This window comes from Mauremys reevesii, linkage group 1 (assembly GCF_016161935.1).
Source record: "Mauremys reevesii isolate NIE-2019 linkage group 1, ASM1616193v1, whole genome shotgun sequence".
Classification (NCBI taxonomy): domain Eukaryota; kingdom Metazoa; phylum Chordata; order Testudines; family Geoemydidae; genus Mauremys; species Mauremys reevesii.
The window spans coordinates 31,843,821-31,864,547 of NC_052623.1; the positions used below are offsets into that span (position 1 = coordinate 31,843,821).

Genomic DNA, 20,727 nt, shown 5'->3' on the forward strand with positions numbered 1-20,727 from the left:
ACCAGGACAGGCAGCCACACCGCCCAGCTCGAGCCAGCAACGCCACCGTGCAGCTCAGAGCACCGGGTCAGTCCCCAGCTCTGCAGCTGTGCTGCTGGAATAGCAGTTTCTTACAAGCCTTTGCATCAGTAACTGCTACCAGTAGCACATTCCTACAGGGAGCAGTTTAATACACTGCACCTGCAGGAGCTCACAACCCAGCCACCCAGAGCATTGTCCCAGTGGCACAGTGAGCTGAGGCTGCGGGGGAAGGGGAACAGCAGGGGTGAGCAGCAGGGAGGGTCAGATAGGGGGCGAGAGCCGGGCCACGCCTGGCTGTTTGGGGAGGCACAGCCTCCCCTAACCAGCCGTCCATACAGTTTTGGAAACCCAGTGTGGCCCTCAGGCCAAAAAGTTTGCCCGTAGATACACCAACTGTGAACATATCGTAAGCATCTCTGGCACACTCAGTCTGCTATTTTGACATATTTTCTAAGCTGTTTTGTTATCAATTTTACACCTTGAGTGAATTCCTGGTTCTACTGAAGACAATGTCAAAACTCCCAATTACTTCATTAGGGTCAGAATTTCATCCTTTCTCTGTCACTGAGGACAATACTACCTACCTGTCACTCAGGCCCATAACCTGTGATAACTTTGGGTTTTTTTCATTTTGCCCCTCCCCTGCCTCACACATCTATATCATGTTCATAACAGGATGCACCATGTTCATATTTCCTATTCAATATTTTTTTCTATCATCATTCGGTGAGTGGCCCTGTGTTTTATTTACTGCACACCATTCAAACCCTACAGTGGATACAGAATTCTTTTCTGATGTCTCTTAATTATTGTTTTATTATCCTTTCCAGGTCCATCCTTAACATGTATCCAAAGCATCGCAGTCATTTTTCTTGAATTTTCTGTAACAGCATTATTTCTTGCCCTAGCTGTTTTCTTATCACTTCATCTTTTATTTTCTGTGGTTTTGAAATTCTCAGTATTCCTCTCAATCAGTTCATTTCTGCAGTCAATAGTTTTTGTTTGTTAGCTTTCCTCATATTTCAACACTCCAAACCATAAAGCAGGTCTGGCATGAAAAGTGTCTAATATATGCTGATCTTCATTTTTATCTGAATGCAATAAGAAAATTCTGCAAGATCTGAATGCAATAACTCCTAGTCCGATTCTTCTTATGTGATCTTCACAATTCCCAATGTTTGATACTACTCCTCCAAGATTTACAAATTTTTCCACTTGTTCTAGTTTTTGTCTCCAACTTTGATCTTTATCTCTTCCTCTTGCCTTCCAATTGGCATAATGTTTGCTTTCTCCTTGCTGATCTTCCATCTGAATTTTCATTTTTCCCAGTCTACCTGGTTTGTTATTCTCTGTAAATCCTCCTTGGTCAATACTATGAAGTCAATACCATTAATATAGTATCATTATTACAGCCTTTTTGAAATATGGAATCTAAACCAGAGATTTCACATTTAAATGTTTCAATTTAACTCTTAATAAAAGTAACAATTATGCCAGGGCATTCTGCCTCAAGCTTCTGGAAACAAACTAGTCTGAGCTTCTCTCTTGTGGTTAAGATAACTATCACACTACTGCCTTTTGATAGACTAATGTCTTTGTATTACAGGGCTAACATATTCATCATTCTTATTACATTAATACATAGTACTGATTTTGCCCTTTGTGCACAGAAGGATTAGTTGAAGGACTAATTATAATGTTAACTATATGTCTTAAATAACAATGGGCTCAATTTTGTCTTCTGATTTCCATGTACAATTCCAGTGTACTTCAGTTAGATGCAACTGAGGGAACATTAACTCCAGCCAAATCCTGCTCTTAGTTAGATGGATATAACCGAGAGTAAAATTTAGCCCCCAGACATTTGCATATCATTATTTCTGTGTGTTAAAAACTGTAACCTTAACTCTAATATTAATGCATAATTTTATATTTAATATATTTTCAATAGGATGTAGGCTGCTAATTGCGTAAGTTGCACTTGAAAAAAATGTAACCCAAAGACTTTTTTATTTTTATATATTGTACAGTGCCCCAGTGCCCAGTACCTTATTCATGCTAAACAAATAAATAACAAATATAACAAAGATGGGCAGTATTTCCAATATGGAGGAGGACCGGAATATCATACGATAAGAACTTGATGACCTTGTAAACTGGCGTAATAGAAATGGGATGGAATTTAATAGTGCAAATTTAATAGTGGAATTTAATAGACTGTTGCCCCCTTACTAACATTCAATGGGGGTGTTTTGGTTGGCTAGCTCCCAGCACTAAAGATTGGGGAGAGGCCAATGCTCCAGGTCAGCCTCAGCATCTGAGCCTGATTGACAGGGCAGGCAGGCTAATCAGGGAGTCAGGAGGCCAGGGAGGTCCCGGCCTCCATGTGAGCTGGAATTGCCTGCATCAGACAGAGTGGGGCCATGCTAAGCAGGGCCGGCTCCAGCTTTTTTGCCACACCAACCTGCAAAGGAAAAAAAAAAAAAAGATAAAGCTGCAATCGGCGGCACTTCGGCAGAAGCTCTACCGCACCACTTCATTCCCTGAGAGGGACTGAGGGACCTGCTGCCGAAGACCTGGACGTGCTGCCCCTTTCCATTGGCTGCCACAAGCGCCTGGAGCCGGCCCTGAAGCTAAGAAGAGAGCAGGGGCTCAAGCTGAGCTGGGGAGCAGAGCCGTGCCAGATCCAGAGGGGCCAGAAAAGCAGCTCAGGAAGCAGGTCAGAGTTGGGAGCAGAGCCAGAGGCAGCCCAGGGAGAGAGCAGATCCTGTGCTGGGAGCAGAGCTGCAGCCACAGAGCCAGAGACAGCCCAGGGAGAGCAGATCCTGTGCTGGGAGCAGCAGGACTGTAGTCACAGAGCCAGAGACAGCCCAGGGAGAGCAGATCCTGTGCTGGGAGCAGAGTTGCAGCCACAGAGTGAGGTGTGGTGAGCAATTGGGGTCAGCCAAGGGGGGACCTTGGGCAAAAGGTCCAGCACAGAAAGACACCCCCAGCCAAGGGTCCTTGCAGGCCAGATCAGGACGGGGATCTTAACCCAACAGGGGGCTGACGCTGGGAAGAAGGGTACCACCAAACATAGCCCGGAGGTGTGTGGCCACCACCATTGCAAATGTCCAACCCGCAGCATCTCTGCGGCACTGCCAGGGCCTGAGAAGGAGACCTGAGACTTACAAGGAACAGACTTTGAAGTTCCCTGATGTCCAGAGACCCTGTTTATAATGTTCCCTGCCACAGAGCAGGGTGACGTGTTTTCCTTTAACCTTTCCCATTTTTCCTTATTCTTTGTTTAAATTAATTGTTAACTAAACAACTTGTATTTGTTTTAAATTGTATGAAATGATCAGTGGGTCAGGGAGGTGCCCACTGCAGAGAGAGCACCCTGGAGTGGGGACATCCTAGCCCCGTCCCAGGCAACCACAGCAGGGTTGGGGGTTGAGCCCCCCAGGAATCCTGGGCCCAGCCTTGTTGGAGTTATAAGGACTCTGCCAGACAGGAGAGTGGAAAGGGAGTCCTCAAGGGCAGGGAAGCCTCTGGGTAAAGGAAGTGGGAGTGAGGACTCAGATCTTTTCACTAGCCCAGTTCACCAGTGCAGAAACCAGGAAAGTTCCCCACCATAGCAGGACCATTCCCCCCGCTTACACAAAGTGCAAGGCCATGCATTTAGGGACTAAGAACAAGAATTTTTGCTATAAGCTGGGGCCTTATCAGTTGGAAGCAACAGAGGAGAAAGATGTGGGTGTACTGATTGGCCACAGGATGACTATGAGCCATCAATATGATGTAGCCTTGAAAAAGGCTAATGCTGTCGTAGGATGCATCAGACGAGGTATTTCAGGTAGAGACAGGGAAGTGTTAGTAACATTATACAAGGCATTGGCGAGACCTCCTCTGGAATACTGCATGAAATTCTGGTCTCCCATGTTCAAAAAAGATTTATTCAAACTAGGGCTGTCGATTAATCGTAGTTAACTCACATGATGAACTCAAAAAAATTAATCACAGTTTTAATTGCACTGTCAAACAATAGAATACCAACTGAAATTTATTACATATTCTGGATGTATTTCTACATTTTCATAGATATTGTACTCTGTATTGTAATTGAAATCAAAGTTTGTATTAACAAAAGAAATAGTATTTTTCAATTCACCTCATACAAGTACTGTAGTGAAATCTCTTTGTCGTGAAAGTGCAACTTATAAATGTAGATTTTTTTTGTTACATAACTGCACTCAAAAACAAAACAATGTAAAACTTCAGAGCCTACACGTCCACTCAGTCCTACTTCTTGTTTAGCCAATTGCTAAGACAAACAAGTTTATTTACATTTATAGGAGATAATGCTGCCCTCTTCTTATTTACAATGTCACCAGAAAGTGAAAACAGGCATTTGCATGGCATTTTTGTAGCTGGCATTGCAAAGTATTTATGTGCCAGATATGCTAAACATTCATATGCCCCTTCATGCTTCGGCCACCATTCCAGAGGACATGCTTCCATGCTGATGATGCTCGTTAAAAAAATAATGCTTTAATTCAATTTGTGACTGAACTCTTTGGGGTAGAATCGTATGTCCCCTCTTCTGTTTTACCCACAGTCTGCCGTGTATTTCATGTTATAGCAGTCTCGGATGATGACCCAGCACATGTTGTTCATTTTAAGAACACTTTCACTGCAGATTTCACAAAATGCAAAGAAGGTACCAATGTGAGATTTCTAAAGATAGCTACAGCACTTGAACCAAGGTTTAAGAATCTGAAGTGCCTTACAAAATCTGAGAGGGATGAGGTAGAAAACATGCTTTCAGAAGTCTTAAAAGAATAACAATCCAATGTGGAAACTACAGAACCCGAACGACTAAAAAAAAAAAATCAACCTTGTGCTGGTGGCATCTGACTCAGATAATGAAAATGAACATGCATTGGTCTGCACTGCTTTGGATTGTTATCTTGTGATCCCAGCTACAACAGTGCCATGTGAATGCCTGTTTTCACTTTCAGGCGAAGCTGTAAACAAGAAGCAGGCAGCATTATCTTCTGCAAATATAAAGAAACTTGTTTGTCTGAGTGATTGGTTGAACAAGAAGTAGGACTGAGTGGACTTGCAAGCGCTAAAATTTTACATTGTTTTATTTTTTAATGCAGTTTTTTTTGTACATCATTCTGCATTTGTAAGTTCAACTTTCATGATAAAAAGATTGCACTATAGTACTTGTATTAAGTGAATTGAAAAATACTATTTCTTTTGGTTCTTTTACAGCGCAAATACTTGTAATCAAAAATAAATATAAAGTGAGCACTGTACACGTTGTATTCTGTGTTGTAATTGAAATCAATATAGTTGAAAATGTAGAAACATCCAAAAATATTTAAATGATATTCTATTATTGTTTAACAGTGAGATTAATGGCAATTAGTCTTTTTAATTGCAATTAATTTTTTTAATCACTTGACAGCCCTAATTCAAACTTGAACAGGTGCAGAGAGGGCTACTAGGATGATCCAAGGAATTGAAAACCTATCTTATGAGAGTGTCAGAGGGGTAGCGGCTCTAGTCTGGATCTGTAAAAAGTGACAAAGAGTCCTGTGGCACCTATTAGACTAACAGAAGTATTGGAGCATAAGCTTTCGTGGGTGAATACCCACTTGTCAGATGCATTTATCTTATGAGAGGAGGCTCAAAGAGCTTGGCTTGTTTAGCCTAACCAAAGAAGACTGAGGGGAGATATGATTGCTCTTTATAACTACCTCAGAGGGATAAATACCAGGGAGGGAGAGGACTTATTTAAGTTAAGCATCAATGTGGACACAAGAACAAATGGATTTAAAATGGCCATCAACAAGTTTAGGCTTGAAATTAGGTGAAGGTTTCTAACTATCAGAGAAGTGAAGTTCTGGAACAGCCTTCCAAGGAGAGTAGTGGGGGAAAAATATCTAACTGGCTTCAAGACTGAACTTGATGAGTTTATGGAGGGGATGGTATGATGGCCCATTGGCAACTGCCAGTAGCAAAAATCCCCAATAGCTGGAGACAGAACACTCGATGAGAAGGGCTTTGAGTTACTACAGAGAATTCTTTCTCAGGTATCTGCCTGGTGGGTCTTGCCCACATGCTCAGGGTCTAACTGATTGCCATAGTTGGGGTCAGGAAGGAATTTTCTCCTGGGTCAGCTTGGCTGAGACCCTGTTTTTTTTGCCTTCCTCTGCAGCATGTGGCATGGGTCACGTGCAGGTTTAAACTAGCTATTTAAATGGTGAATGGTGAATTCTCTGTAACTTGAAATCTTTATGCCATGATTTCAGGACTTCAGTAACTCAGCCAGAGGTTAGGGGTCTATTTCAGGAATAAGTGGGTGAGGTTCTGTGGCCTGCAATGTGCAGGAGGTCAGACTAGATGATCGCGCTGGTCCCTTCTGACCTTAAAGTCTATGAGTCTATAATAAAAATATATAAAACAATAAAATAATGTCAATTTGAAACTAAAGAAATAGAATAAGGTTAAAAAAATGATTTTAACTACTCCCATTTTTGGGCGCCCAACTTTAAACACCTTCACAGGACCTGCTTTTCCCACAGTGGGTGCTCAGCATTTAAAAATCCTGGCTTTAATAAAAAGTTTGTTCTTTAATTTCTCACCATAGTCATTTAAATACTGTCAGAGATTAAGGACTTGTCTATGTAGGGACATCCAGGAAAATTAATCTCAATTAACTAAAGGTGTGAATTTGAAGTGTGTTGGTTAAATCACATTAAAGCCCTGTGTGAATCCTCTTATTAAGAAGTAAAGTGGCCTAAATTCACTTCCAAAGTGAATTAAACTATACTAAATTAAAGCCACTTTACTTCTGAATAACAGCATTCACACAGGGATTTAATGTGGTTTAACTAATCCACTTCAAATTCACATCTTTATTTACTTTGGATTAATTTTCCTGGATGTTCCACTGTAGACAAACCCTAAATGATATCCCATTTACTGTGATTGTGAAGTTGGATTAAAAACAATATGCTCAAACATACATACCAAAAAACATATACATTCCTGTCTTGCTATCAAATCGGGGGTACAACCTGTATAATTGTGCCCACGGATTGATAAATAAATGTTCATTTGCCTCTCTGTACACACAAATGTTAGATTTTAATGCACAATGGGTTCATGTACATTGCTGCATCCAGGGCTGATCATCTGGCTCTCAATAGCTGTAGCTCAGCATTGATTGGTGCACATGTGCTTTATTTAGTATGAAGTCATTTTATCATGTAGCTTTCCACTGGGCAGCTGTGTTTCTGATCAGTAAGCACTATCTTTTAGCAAATGTAGCTGATGGAACTGAAATCTGGGAACCCATTACCTTGGGTTACATTGTAAGGATGAAATAATCATTCCAACTAGGGTGACCAGATAAGCAAGTGTAAAGAATCGGGACGGGGGTGGGGGGTAATAGGTGCCTATGTAGAAAAAAGCCCCCTATAAAATCGGGACATCTGGTCACCTTAATTCCAACTACCTGAGCATACTGTGGCTTCAGACTTGCTGGAGAGAGCAAAGAGCAAAGGGTGGTTCCTGCATTAATCTGGTAATTTTCTTACGGATAATACCCATGCTAGAGACTGCATCATAGGCATATTAAGGAACATTTGCTTGCTCACAGAACTTCAAAGACATCACAGTCCTTTGATTTCCAAAAGTTTAGATTATTTATACATTAGAAAAGGTTTTCTTTGCTTTTTCAAACTACTCATTGTAATAATATAACAATTTAGGACCATATTCTGCACTCAGCTCCACAAGAGACAAGACTCTGGCCCTTATATTGCAATGAATAGTCTGAAAAAGCACTGAAAACATTCTTCTGTCAGGCTTTTACACTCCATCTCCTAAAATGCAGTACACATTATGCACTAATGTCACATTCATTTCTGGACCAATTTGGAATGGCCTTATTCATCATAGGTGGCATTTTCAAAAGCTCCAAATTCATTTAGGATCACAAGTCCCATTGACTTTCTGCATCTTTTCTGGGGGCCTTTTATATCTGATTTCTATTCCTACATGTAAGTGCTGTGCACCTTGCTATGACTGAAAACTAGTGTTCCTTGGATGCTCTTATGCAGTATTAGACCTTGTCGAAAATTTCCCATCTAAATATTTCCTCAACAGAAAATGGCTTCTCGACTAAACAGAAATATTTACCAAATATTTTCCATTTTCCTGAAAGGTTTTCTTTTTTTGAATAAAAACTTCACTCTTCAGCCATGGAAAGGTAAAATGTTTCTTTTAAACTGAACAATTTCCGTTTTTGTTGGGTTTTTTTTGACAAAAACCTGAAAATATTTGAAGAAAATTTTTGTTGAAAATTAAAAAAAAAATTGTTTTAATCAAAATGTTTCATGGGGTAAATAATTTCCCAGCCATCTCAACCTAGTCTAACCCTCTCCACAGTGTGGCTTTAGCTGATAACTCTGAAATCAGGTTTACATTTAATTAGCTATTACCACGGATTCTCCAGCCATGCCCCCTCCAGGACTAGAGAGAGAATGATCTCTTGAAAGATATCAGTAAGACAAATACTGATGTTCAGGGATCTCACAGATGTTCTCACAAGGAAAGAAGGCTTGATGCCGCTACACCAGCAGCACCACCACCTGCTTTTCTGGATTATTTTTACACAGCATTTAATAAGAAGCTGCACCTGTAAGTGTGTGTGAAATGTAAATGATTCAATTATATGGGGAAGATCTCCTGATGGCTAGAAGCCAGGTAGAATTTTATGAAAGTAATAGGCAATTCCTTTAGCTGAATTGAGATATGTGCCTGGTTGATGTTTAAGGGGATTTATGTGTTGTCATGGATTAAATTTTCTCTCCCCAATAGATATCACAATGTGGGGAAAATGTGGTGAAGATACTTACTATCATAAAGCATACACACCATGGTGAGATCCTCCCCACCCTGCTCTGTCCCCTCTATGCCAAGTAAAAAGGGTGGAGTGGAGTGGAGTAAAGGGGCCATAAACCCCCTATATCTGACCTGTGGAGGATTCCCCCAGCCCAGGCACTGCAGAAGACAACCACAAGGCTGCTTTTTGAGGACTTCTTCACAATCCTGATGTAAGATGCATACCAGGAATGGAACTGGGGGCAGGAAGAGAGTTTGGGGGTGGTCTGATGAGATTCTGGGAAGCTGCCATAAATTAGCCAGACTCCTAGGGCTGTCTAAATGATGCCAGAGGCTCTCCAGCCATGAGAACAACTCAGGATTGGGAGGGAAGGAAACTGTCTTAAAGTCATCTTAACCCCTGCCTCCCCTTCATTTTGAGTTCTGTACTCCACATCGTAGAGACACAGTACAGAAAAAGGGATCCAACAGTCTTAAAGAAAATTATTCCAACATTCAACTGAGTTTTGGAATGAACAGTGGACATCAAGGTGTTTGTGCATCCTGGGAATCATAAAGCAGGCAAGACCCGGCCCTGCAAAGTGCTGCCAAATTTATAGCAAGGAGCTCCCTCAAAAATTTTCTGCATCTGTCTTGAGGTAAGCCAGTCTCCTCTCATTGCAGACTACCTGTCCTGGCTGTAGAGGGAAGATAGAATCATAGGGTTAGAAGGGACTGCAAGGCTCATCTAGTCTAACCACCTGCCAAAATGCAGGATTTGTTGTGTCTAAACCATCCATGACAGATGGCTATCCAGCCTCCTTTTGAAAATCTCCAAGAAAGAAGCTTCTACAACCTCCCTAGGCAGTCTGTTCTATTGTCCTTCTGTTCTTACAGTTAAGAAGTTGTCCCTGAGATTTAATCTAAATCTGCTATGTTGCAGTTTGAAACCATTGCTTCTTGTCCTGTCCTCTGTGGCAAAAAGAGAACAACTTTTCTCCATCTTTTTTATGGCATCCTTTCATTACCTGAAGACTGCTATCATATCCCCCATTAATCTCCTCTTTTCCAAACTAAACATGCCGAGTTTGTTCATCCTTTGCTCAGATGGCTTGTATTCCATCCCTTTGATCATCTGTGTCACTCACCTCTGGATCTTTTCCAGTTTCTTCATATCCTTTCTATACACTGGTGACCAAAATTGGACACAGTAGTCCAGCTGAGGCCTATGCAACACCGAGTAGAGCAGTACTATCACTCTCCATGACTTGCATGCTATGCCTCTGGTAATGCAACCTAAAATTGCATTACTTTTTTTACAACAGTTTCACATTGCTGACTCATGTTGAGGTTGTGATCTGCTAAAACTCCCAGATCCTTCCTAGTAATGCTGCTGCCAAGCCAGTTATCCCCCATTCTGTATTTGTGCATTTGGTTTTTCTTCCTTCATCCTGCTTGTTCCCCATACTCCTTGCAATCGCATACAGGCATCGAAGATACTTTACAGACTGTCCTGTTGCTTTTCTTTTTGCCTTTTGAATGCAGTTGTTATTTCTAGACCCTTCTTCAGAAATTAGCCCCTTCCCCTCGTTACTTGAGCCTAGATACTCATTGGTTGTATTTTTGTCACCATCCCCCATTGGACCTAGTTTAAAGCTCTCATCAGGTTAGCCAGACAATGTCCAAAGATGCTCTTCCTAGTAGTCGGTAGATAGAGCCCATCCCAGCAGTAATCCTGGAACAGCAGCTTGTTGTTGAAGAAGCCAAAGCCCTCTTGCTGACACCACCTGCGTAACCCCGCATTTACATCTGCAATTTGATGGTCCCTGCCCAGGCCTTTTGCTTCAACAGAGAGGATGGACGAGAACACCACTTGTGCCCCAAACTCTTTTATCCTTCTTCCCAGAGCCATGTAGTCTGCAGTGATCTGCTCAAGGTCCTTCTTGATAGTATCATAACTCTCCCTTACCTCATGTGAAGGGGTTAATGGAAGTAGATCTCCCATTGAGTAGAAGGGAGTAGCAGAGCTCCATATTCCTTCCGTATGGTTAAGGTATGTTTGCTAAAGTGTGTGGAGAAATTTGTATGGACACTGGTCTTGCCATTGTTTCTAAGTGTTGAATCCTGCAAGGGACTAAGCACTATGGACCAGATCCAGCAATGCACTTAAGCATATGGATTATTCATATTCCTAAAATTAAGCATGTGCATAGGTGTGTCACTGGATCAAGAACAGAATGCTCAGCATCTTCCAGGATTGAGCCCTCAATTGTTCACTGTAAATGAACACCAGATTTATGCCCACACATGACTTTAAAAATACACTGGTCTTTTTCACAATTATGTTCACAGTGTAAAGGATTTTTTTTTACTAGTACTATATAGATTTCAGTAAAAACAAGCAAAGAGCCAAGCTAAGAACATCTTTTATGTTTCCTGAATGTCAGAAACCTAATATTAGTAACTCTCCTATTATATTACTTCGGGAAGTTGATAAGAAGGTATTTGGTATTCTTCCCACAAAATCAATGGAACCACTATTTACTGTAACACATTTCACATTTCAACTATACATTTTGATATCCTACTGTTTTATACAGGAATGATTTTATAGATACAGTCCAGAAACTTCAAATAGATGAAAAGGGTATTATTTAAGGAGAGACAATAAGCCTCACTTTTATTCTTGAAGTTTCTTTTAACATCAACAGTAGAAAAGAATCTAGACTTCTGTGCATCTAAATACTTTTTCTTTCCATTGCATTCCTATATTTTTGATTTTGCATAGTTTGGTGTGCTTTTGTATAGAAGATGGTGGAGGTGTTTCACTCTTCCTCCTAAGTTGATTCAATGGCAAAATAGCTGCAAAGGGGTAGGCAGCATACCAAAGAAAATATCCATAGTTCAGCTTATTGTGTAGCTATTTGAAATAAACATATGATGCATCATCCTGGTACCATCATCCCTGCTCTTTCTGTCATTTTTCCCTTTGCAGTTTGTTGAATCCCTAGGTGTATTACAGCTGCAGCCTGTAACGATCCTCTACACAAGGATCTGCCTACCCAGCTGCCTTTTCAATCACATTTTTGCACATTTCTCCAACTACTGGAGTTGGTTACAATAAACTGACTTAGTTTATATATAATGGATTATTGATGTTAAAGTTGGTAGAATAGTAAAGTGATGCTGGCGGTAGGGTATTTACTGTGGAAAGGCCCACAGGCCTAAGAGCAGTCACTAATAGCTATAAGCCACTCAGCAGCTGCTCAGCAGCAGCTGACATTTATGTGATATCTTGTTCCGTATGACAGAGCTAGATCTCATGTACAGACAGGTTGCTATTGAAATAGCTGAGTCTTGCTGGTACCTTGAACACGTTCGTGTTACAAATGTTTGAAACTATTTTCTTTTCTTTCATAAATACGAGTATATTTATTTGCCTCTCTTTTCTTCTTCCGTAGGTAATGCATTTGTGGTTAGCCTGGCTTTGGCAGACCTGGTGGTGGCCTTGTATCCATATCCACTGGTGCTCTTAGCCATTTTCCACAATGGATGGTCCTTGGGCGAAATGCACTGTAAACTGAGTGGCTTTGTGATGGGACTAAGTGTGATAGGCTCCATCTTCAACATTGCTGCAATTGCAATAAACAGATACTGTTACATATGCCATAGCTTTGCTTATGACAAAGTGTATACCTGGTGGAACACAATGCTATACGTCTGCCTAATTTGGGTGTTAACAGTTGTTGCAACCGTGCCAAATTTTTTCGTTGGCTCTTTAGAGTACGATCCGCGCATCTATTCATGCACATTTGTTCAGACTGCTAGCTCCTATTACACCATCGCTGTTGTCATAATTCATTTCATAGTACCTATCACTATTGTGAGCTTCTGCTACTTTCGGATTTGGATCTTAGTGATTCAAGTAAGAAGAAGAGTCAAATCAGAAATAAAACCAAGATTGAAGCCGAGTGACTTCAGAAACTTTCTCACAATGTTCGTGGTTTTCGTGATCTTTGCCTTTTGTTGGGCACCACTAAACTTCATTGGATTAGCTGTAGCTATCAATCCTTTGGAAATGGCACCAAAAATTCCTGAGTGGTTGTTTGTTGTAAGCTATTTCATGGCCTACTTCAACAGTTGCCTTAACGCAATAATATACGGACTTCTTAACCAGAATTTTCGGAAAGAATATAAACGAATCCTAATGTCACTGTGGATGCCAAGGCTTTTCTTTCAGGACACATCCAAAGGGGGGACTGAAGGTCAGAAGAGCAAGCCTTCTCCTGCTTTAAACAACAATGACCAAATCAAAACTGATACCTTGTAAATGTCCTATGGTGAATGCAAAGAAGTGTCACTGAGAACTCCAATGATGTAGTTATAAGATTACACTCATTCTTGCTTACTTTTCTGTGCTTTCAATTTGAATGGCATAGAGTGACTGGAATCCTGTTGTCTTGATAAAACACACTGCTCCTCTAAATTCATATTTTATACAAGATACCAATTTGAAATCAGCTTCAGAATTAAAGTAGAACATGAATGCCAGCTGCTTTATTTCTGAGAGACTAATCCTGCCCTCAAAATGTGGGTGAGGCACTCATTGACTTCAATGGGAGTCATGCAGTTATCCCAGGTCAGAATTTGGCTCTTAGAAAATATAATGAATTCATTTGCTTAAAGGTATAATAGTTAAGGCTGAGGGCATTTTTTTCCTGTCATATGTACATGGAGATTGATGTAGATACTTTGCTTTCCCTCTATGTGTCAAACTTGGCATTTCTGTGTATGTACTGATAGGGAAACAAGTTTTGCTTGTGTACTGAAGAGGAGAATTTTGTCCTTTTGTCCTACAAAAGAATTTTAACACTAATGCCTTTCTTGACAGGGATTTTCGTATATATCCATCTCAGTTTATTTATTCTATTTGTCTTCTGTATATATTGTTTCTCTTTCTTTCCTTCAGATGATACAATGTAACTGGACAATTGTTTACACATTTACATTACTTTGAGGATTCTTCTTCTTCTTCTATGTGCTCAGAATTCCCAAGAGTACTCGGTGGAGTTGTGTGTATACTGAAGGGCAATAGACACATAATAACTGTACAGAAATAATAGATATAAAATGTATAGTATAAATGCTGCCTTCTTAATTTTATATATAGTATATATAGTTCATTTGGGAGTTGTAGGCTCCAAAAACTATATGGAACAATGAATTCCAAACAGAATCAGGTAAAATGAAGGGGAGTCACTAACAGTGTCACTTTTCAAAAGAGCTCAGCATTGGCCTAGCTCTGCTCCCATTGAAGTCTGTGGTGAAACGCTCATTTACTTCATTGACTCCTACTGACTTCAGTGCAAGCAGCATTTGGCCAATACCGAACAGTTTTGAGAAAACCTCCCCTTACATAGTTAAACGTTTCCTGTACACCGAGCAGGTGCGGTTGCTGGCTTCAAGAGGGGTGCTGCTCTAAAAATATCAGTATGAGGTTCCATGTCTGTGGTCTTTTAGTGTAACTCCAGGTCAACTCTGCACAATTTGCAAGATAAAAGGGAAGATTTTTTGGTCAGCTCTGCAAACTCATCTTTCAGCTCTGAAATTCAAGCTGGGTTCTTTCCTTCTCCACTAACAGCAATTATGCAGGCCAAATTACAACATGGGTTACACCTGCACACCCCACTATGGGCTGTATAATTTAGCTTGCATCATCTTTATTACTACAGTAATGATGCTGAGTAAGAAGGAAGGAACTCAATTTGACTTTCACACTCCAAGTTAGTGTCAGAGTAGCAGCTGTGTTAGTCTGTATCCGCAAGACTAACAAATTTATTTGAGCATAAGCTTTCATTGGGTTTACTGTGATGACCATTAGGAAAAATATTTAAAAACTTGTCCACTAAGCAAATTGGATATGGAGTCACTAAAACACATTAAACATAGGACCCTATTTTTAGAGAGAAATTTCAAAGAATGAACTCACTTTAATGCTTTTCATTGCCTACCATAAAATCTATCTAAAGTCAAAACTGTATGGCAAAGTGACAAATCCGAAGATTTTCCAAGCTTCTTCCATATTTTCCTGGTATTTCTAATGTGCTCTGAAGCACAGGAGCCTAACTGGCATATAGTACTGCTTTGATGAAAACTAAGAGGACAAAGATCTTGGAGAGACATAACCATTTACTATAGGATGGTGAAAGAGAGAAACACTTAATGATGACCCAAGAGAAATAGCTAAAGAATCAGGGCCAAATTCATTCCTTTTATTACTCCATGGATTTAAACAGGACAAATTTGTCTCAGTGGTATCTATAAAATTAATTTAACTATAAGCAACCATCCTTAAAACATAGTTCTACTTTGAAAATGACTCTATTAAACTTGCACCCTCCATTTCTTCCAAGGGTCTGAATATGGAATTGCTGTGTGTGTGTCTGTGTCTGTGTGTGTGAGAAATGCCCATCAAAGTCGATGGGAATTTTGAGTGCTCAGGGAATGCAGGAGGTGGCACCAAATTTGCTTACTTCACAACATTGTTTATACAGACTTCTAGCCCTGAAAACTCAACTTGGGACTTGACATTCAAGCTTTCCTTTCTAACTTGTATATGAACACTAGTGTTAAAGATAACTCAGATGGAGCTCAGTTTATCATTTGGTGATGCATGAGCCAGAATAGCATCCAGCTCACACTCCCATTGCTGTGTTAACTCTGCAGAGCTACATGAAAAGTAGTACTGTAATAACTTTTCTCATACAAGTAAGCAGATATTCTATATGTTTATAGGAAGCAGATGTGACATGGACATTGACATTTTTACAAAGTCATTTTTCTAATTACATTTGCACTTTAAAACTTAGGGGTCAAATTTTGGAATTGTTACATTGGTGAGCACTTGCATCAGTAATCCCAAATGAAGCTAATGAGACTACTCATGTGAGTAACTGCTTACTAAGATATATAAGGGTTCCAAAATCTGGCCCTTCATTGCAACTGGCTAAAAGATGTCAGAAGAAATGCTTTATCCTAAGGGACAGATTCTGCCAACCTTACTCTCACTTAGTACCTTGCTATCTTGCTCCTCATGGAGCCTACATGAAATCAGTGGGGCTATTTGCAGCACAAGGTACTCTTCATCTTGAATACTTTTGCAATGATGGTGGGTGGTGTTTGGTAAACAAAGAACAAGTTTTTAATATAGTATGTTACTGCACAATTGTTAGTTTTAATTTAAACCTGAAATCAATTATATAAATCCAGTTAAACTAGATGACTAACACAGTTCTTCCATAGTAAATTCTCTCTTCATTTAGCAATAGTTAATTTTTCCATGTAATAATATACTCATGTACCTATGTAAAAAGCCTTAAATTAATTTTATCCATTACTTAGTTACAGGTAGGAAAATCCCTCCCTCCAACTGTACATTTTGAAAAAAACTTGTAAATGTAAGATGCAATTATTTCTGATATGGGAAAAAAAGAAACTATTTTATTAGTCTACAATACAGGTTATATGTTTATAGCATGTTTTGAAACACATACTCAGGATGAGTGTAATAAGCTGCATACAGATTTATGCATCTTTGAGGAAATGAGTATCTCAGTTGTGAAGACTGTAAAATATTTATGATACCAGCATATCAAATGTTGACACTTTAAGAAAACGTCAGAAAAAATCAAAGGGAGACCCTGTGTTCTACATGGGTCACTAGCGAAATGAGAATGGTGCTTCAGGGACAGAAGGCTGTTAGCGATTATTCTGCTTTTGGAAGACTATCTGGGATCTTTTTAACTATTTAGTTTCTTCTTGATTTGATTTTAAATGTTATTAGTGTTTTGTATTTATAACAAAATGATGCTATTCCAAAATGTTTCTTACAGCAAAACTCTTCTGCAGAAGTGAAATTCAACCCTTTGCAGAGCATCTGTTGCAGAGGTTCTATCCATTAAGTCCCACTTTAGCACAGAGGGATGGATCTTTTACTTTCTTCAATAAGCTTAAGTGAGATTGATGTGGTGCATTGGCCATATGCTGGCTCTCTGCACAGGCATGACTACAAGGATGACTTTCATCCTCAAAGAGCATTTTCATAAAATATTAAGGATGGAATTCTGGAGCTATTGACTTCAAGGAGGCCAGGATTTCACACTAAAAGTGCTGATTCAACTGACTGATTCTGAGTAGCCCATTCTCAGGGGCAGAAACACATCGCTCTCTTCCTTCTTTTAATGACACATTTGGATTTAGAATGATTAGTTTTTGCCCCAGTTCTAATTTTAAAAGAACTGTATGAGGCTGGAGATTTTACAGTTAAATAAATAAATCTCTATCTGTATATAGAATATTGTAAGTATTTGTGGATCTTGTAGATAGTATTCCTTGTAACCATTTCTTGAGTTAAGCTTCTACCACAAATTTTCAAAACAACCCTCCCACCCCCCAGCATTCCTGTTCCATTGGAATAAATGGCCATTTTCACTGGCTGGATTCTACACCCTAAGTCTAAATAATAAATCCATAGACTGCCGCAACCTCTATCAAGCACATATGGAGACAGTTAATAATGTCAAACTGTAGGAAGCATTATTGATTCTGGTTCATCCTTCGTTAATTATTCCTTCAGCAACATCCAGAAAACACCGCTAAACACTGATGTGATCATTTTTTTAAAAAGATCTTTTTGTAAATATTTTGCAATAATTCCCTTCATGTAACCTCTAGGGCAAGAGCTATTTTTAATTGCATTGTAAAAAATTAATAATATGAATGTAATATTAAGAATGTTTCATGTTGACATGGTCGCAGTAACAAAGAACTTGATCCCGCAAGACCTCCCACTCCAACCTACTGGTTGGATCCACAGAGGAAGAGTTTCACAGTGCCTAGCCACAGAGCCTGGTTCTTTAGCTCATTCTGCAGAGCCTCATGTGTTCAGTCCTAGAAGTCCCTAGTCCAATACCTGGTGATAGCTAAAATGCTGGCTACTACACAAAGAACTCCTGTTGACTTCCATGCATACTGCATGATCAGACCCAAAATAAAGATCTGATCTGAAGTTCTTGTGCAAGCAAAATGCCCACTCAATCTAAGGATTGCGGGATGAAGTCTTGAAGTTGCTGCCTTTAATTTTTACATATTTATTTATCTTAAATCTATGATAATATAGGAAATCATTCTTCAGCAGTGCAATGAAGAGTTGGCTATGGTAATGCAGTTTTACAATTATTCAATGTATCTAAAATGGATATCAAAGAACCCATGAACTCTTCTGTAGACCAGGTGAGGTGGCCTTCTGGTTACAGATGTGACATAATCACAAGTACTAAAACTGCAGGAATGATGAGCTATGCCAATTTACACCAGCTGGGCCTGTGCTTTTTAGGTACAAAATCAGCAGTGGCCTATATTTGCTCTGTTTGCTGTTGTTTTTTCATATGTTCAGTAAAAATGCCTTGCTTTTGAGCCAAAATAGCTTCACAATGAAAACATGACAATTCACCTCCTTGCATGTATTCCATGTGAATGTTGCCATTTCATCAGTATATCACTGAAAAAGCAAAAGCATGAAAGGCCTTGCAAAATGGCACAAAATAATTAGCAAAATTCCCTTACACCTCCATTCCCTCCCCTCCCCACCACCACTGTCCACACTGGGGGGCGAGTGAGGCAAAAATCTGCTGCTATGCAGTGGCCAGCACCAGGTCTATGCAGCACTTGACTCCTAAGCACATCTGTATGTAAGATGTGTGTTCAAAAGGCTCAAGTTGTCACTGAAGACTCACACAGACTAACATGAGGGCAGAATATGGAAGAATACTCATGGACTTACAATCAGTTCCAGACATGAGGAATCACTCCTTTATATCCTTTACTTCTTCCACAACATAAACACCCCTTGACTGCAGCGGGAGCTTAGAACACAAAAGGAGTGCAGAATCAGGCCCATTGACAAAAGCAGCTCTCTACAGTAGCAATCACTCTTTAATAGCCTTGTTCTTCTCCCATGTTCTTTGATATCTTTCATTTAACTGCATTAATACTCAAAATGGAAGCTAAAAAGGGTTCAGAAGAGGTAGAAAACATGGTTTGAACAATGTGAACCTGGATGCTTAGAAACAAGGATGAAAATTTAAGTCAGCCTAAGGAAGAAATAATGTCTACCCAAAGCGCCAGGAGACAGGCTTTCCAACTGATCATTTGTGTAGCCTCACCCATTAAAGTATCTTGCACTACTGCTCAACATGAAAAAAATCCCCCATTTGCTCTTTAAGAGACAGATTATGCCTGGACTTTAGTGCAAGCACAGTGTCAGTGAGGGATCATTTCCCCGGTAGCATTGCCCACATAAGGGCCAGGTTGAATTCCCATCTGGGACCACAGGGACTTCTACCTCCCTATGCTGTATGGACATATGGTGTCCCAAGAAGGGGTGGAGGGTAGTAAACTGCACCCCGTTATTGTACCTGGGAGCCCTAAGTGGTGCAGATCAGAATCGATGCTGGTGCCCCCACTTGAGTGGTGGTACTTTGCACCATCTTTTACTTGAGCTGTGTCTAAATGGCGCAATCTAGCCCCTAACAATCAAAATTAGATAGAAATTTTGCTATGATCATTCTTTTTCAGGATAGGTTCTGTATTTAACAAGCGGTGTGATAGTGGGTGGCTTTCTACTACTAACTCCGTTTTGATAAAATGCCAAAACCTGTCAAAGAGTAAAACCCCCAATGAGTGATGCAATCAAGGAGAGTGCTCAGTTTTCTTCTTGTACTAGATGCCAGTAGCAGCAACTTGCACAATTTACAGACTTCTCCTAAAAAAGCCTTTCCTGACATTTTTTAAATGTTAATTAGGATGATACCCTATTCTGATAGTCTGATTGCCTTAAAAAAACTTAATGGCTATCACTATCGCATGAAAATGGATTATTGTGTTCTCCATAAGGATTACCTAAACTCAGATTACTTAGACCATCTTTTTCTTACAGGAAGCATCTTTTCACTCTGTTTGAACAGCGCCTAGCACAATGGGTTCCTGGTCCATGACTAGGGATCCCAGGTGCTGCAATAATAATTCTAATTTTCAAAAATAGGTGCCTAAACTGAGGCACCTATATCCACATTTAGAGTCCCAAAAAGTGACAATTTTCAAGTGCTCAGTACCCATCAGCTCCCATTGAGTAGCTGCTGGCTGCTCTTCAATTTTGAAAATCAGACCATTTGTTTGGGAACATGACTTGAGTCACCTATTTTTTGAAATGGCAAATAAAAAACTCCCAAAGTCTCATCCACTTTCAATGAGACTTAGGCTCCTAAGTGTCTAAAGCACTTTTGAAAACAGGACAGACTCCTGAGTCACTTAGGCACTTTAAAATGTTACCCCATGTGTGACTAGGTCTGGGTAGTAAACTCATCAAGAGCTTGATCCTGAACTCACTCACTGCTGGGAGTAGCACCTACTCTTGCAAGTACTCCCACTGATGTCAGCGTGGTGGTATGAGCTGGCAAACCTGGCACCAGTTCACAAATCACATTGGGCTAGATTGTGCCATTTAGTCATAACCCATAGAAAGGGTTGTTATGCAGCTGCCCACCACAGGGTAAGACTTCCCAGAGCGCTTGGGTATGCAGAGGTTGCATATGTACTACTATGCACCTCTGAGGGGCACTACTCACTCCCCTCCCACAACTGGCTGTTGTACAATGGTGGGGAGGAACCATAGACCAGCCTCATGTCTGCCCACTTCAGGGTACCATGTACCCCAGGAGAGCAGGAAGGAAGCAGTCCCTATACTCCTGAGCATAGGGACTGGAATTG

The 20,727-nt window shown here is 40.2% G+C and overlaps 1 protein-coding gene across 1 annotated transcript in view; it reads left to right on the plus strand.

The window, feature by feature from the left end:
* Positions 1-13,807, plus strand: part of MTNR1B (melatonin receptor 1B) — a 43,223-nt gene extending 29,416 nt beyond the window's left edge. Inside the window, exon 2 of the mRNA XM_039513521.1 lies at positions 12,363-13,807. Coding sequence (XP_039369455.1) covers positions 12,363-13,231 — 869 coding nt within the window. The 3' untranslated portion in view covers positions 13,232-13,807. The remainder of the gene's footprint in view (positions 1-12,362) is intronic.
* The last annotated feature ends 6,920 nt before the right edge of the window (positions 13,808-20,727 follow it).